This window comes from Gavialis gangeticus, unplaced genomic scaffold (assembly GCF_001723915.1).
Source record: "Gavialis gangeticus isolate Ggan-Ray unplaced genomic scaffold, GavGan_comp1, whole genome shotgun sequence".
NCBI lineage: Eukaryota > Metazoa > Chordata > Crocodylia > Gavialidae > Gavialis > Gavialis gangeticus.
Window position 1 is genome coordinate 18,595,387 of NW_017729028.1, and position 2,230 is coordinate 18,597,616.

At 41.4% G+C, this 2,230-nt stretch overlaps 1 protein-coding gene across 1 annotated transcript in view; it reads left to right on the forward strand.

The window, feature by feature from the left end:
• Window positions 1-2,230, forward strand: part of GEN1 (GEN1, Holliday junction 5' flap endonuclease) — a 29,046-nt gene that overhangs the window by 7,076 nt on the left and 19,740 nt on the right. The window contains exon 3 of the mRNA XM_019520786.1: window positions 1,339-1,525. Coding sequence (XP_019376331.1) covers window positions 1,339-1,525 — 187 coding nt within the window. The remainder of the gene's footprint in view (window positions 1-1,338; window positions 1,526-2,230) is intronic.

A 2,230-nucleotide genomic window follows, 5' to 3' on the forward strand; every position in this document is an offset into this window, starting at 1 on the left:
GCCAACTGTGCATGTGCCACTGAGAGGGCCGGCAGCGTTTAGCTGTGTGGGCCCTGGGCTGCGCGGACCCAAGTTTGAGCTGCTGCCGGGGATGTTTGTGGTGGCAGCGAACATACCTCAGCTGCCCGAGCAGCAGGGCTTCCCTGCACCTCCCTGCCTAAGGCGGCTACGAAAACAGCCAGCAGGGAGGGGGAGGGAAGGAGGGAGGGATGCTGCGCAGGCCCAGGTGGCAGGGAAGGGAGAGGAGGGGGGGGTCACAGTGGCAGCACCACCCCCCCGCCACTCAGCTTGAACAACAGCCAGTAGGGAGGAGAGAGGGAAGTGGGGAGGAGACGTGGGGGAAGCCCCACTGCGAGGTGGAGGTGGACGGGGAGAGGGAGCCCCTGTGTTGGAGAGGGAGTCTTTACATGGCCAGGCCCAAAGGGTGAGTGGGGGGTAGGGGTCATGTAAGCATGCCCCGAAATCAGTCATTCCTGACGAGCAATTAGCTAGTAATTAATAGAATTGTCTTTTTGTTTTCTAGCAGATGTGTGTTCCTATCAATTCTTTGTATATTTGCAGTATTCTGACATACATGCTCTCAGCCACAAGATCAAGGACTGAATAAGATCTTTTCCCACCACTAAAGTACTTTCATGAAGTTCGGTTTGCAGTATATTACTAAGCCATTTTAGGGAAACTTCATGGGCACTGATCATATTCAACCTTTTTGCTTCAGCAGCCTGGGATGTCATTGGTCATCTCTCATCAACAATAAATAATAAATATTTTTAAATCGGTCATCTTTCCAAGTCATTCTAATAGTAGCATTAATTTTCAAATCTGCTTTTGAAAGTCTGCTAAATAAATTACAAGAAAAGTGGTATGCTCTCTGACTGTTCTCAACATTACTGTTACAGCAGTGATTCTTAACCAGGGTGCCATGGGATGCCATTAAATCCTTTTCAAGATGCCACATACCCATAGTTGTATAAGTACCCACTCATGATTCACCAGATAGAGATTTCAAATAGGAATCCATAATGTCAAAAGCATTCTTACCTTTGTGGTCTTTCTGGGTTGTTTGCAACAAAAGAAGGGGAAGGGATGTATGTCTGTGTATGTTTTACAAATGGCAGTTATGAGACTGTGTGGGAAGAGATGCAGGTTATGGTATCTTATAAGTATAACCAGTTCATACATACATTTTTACATTTTGTTTTATAATGTAAAGTTTTGTTTTATTTTGAAGCACTGACTAGCAAAAAATTTCCATTTAGAATTTACAATTCAGTTGTTACGGCTTAATTTATAGCTAAACTTTTTAGTAAAAATGTTTCTTTTTTCCAATTATTACAGGAACCTATTTTTTCGAGTGTCTTCCTTAACTAAAATGGGAATCAAACTGGTGTTTGTCATGGAGGGGGATGCCCCAAAACTGAAAGCAGACACCATGAGTAAGAGGAATGAACTGCGCTATGGACTTCCTAAGAAATCTGGAGCAGCAAAAACAGGGAGATCCTATTTTAAATCATTCTTAAAAGAAGTGAGTAATTGGGAGTATTTTGATATTCATAGTATTAGCAGAATGGCATGGAGGGAAAGAAACCTCAACTAGATAAATTATGGGAAAGTATTTAAACAAAACTGAACACGCGGAAAATCTTTGTGGAGGTATTTCTATAATACACTGAGGGAAGAGAATCTATACCACTCTGAGATGGACGTTAGGCTTTGCCATTTAATCTGTTAAGTCTAATGAACTGTTTGTGTTGGTCCATGTAAAATTCCAGGGAATATGGTATTTTGTGTGTACTGTACAGTGCTGAGTACAATGATGGCAGTCAAGGATTATTTTTACATAGCCTAACACGAATTATGTCACCTTTGTAACCTGAGTGTTGGTTTATTTCCCAGCTGGGGAGAAGTTATGATAGCCATAATAATTACATTTGAGGGGACGGGGAAATATATTTTAACTAGGATGATAAGAATAAGATTACATTGGTAGTTGTTTTGTCACACCATACCAAGAGGTGTATACAAAGATATTTAATTATTATTAGTCTTTGACTAATTCTCTATTTACTCTTGTTCCTTTTCTCATCTGTAATCATTTTGGTCTATTCTGGTGTATATTCACATGGGCTTTACTATGGAGCTGACTAATTAGCTGTGTAGTAAAGTGTTACCATCTGCACATGTGCCTGTATTTCATAGTTTTCATAGACATTAGGGCTGGAAGGGACCT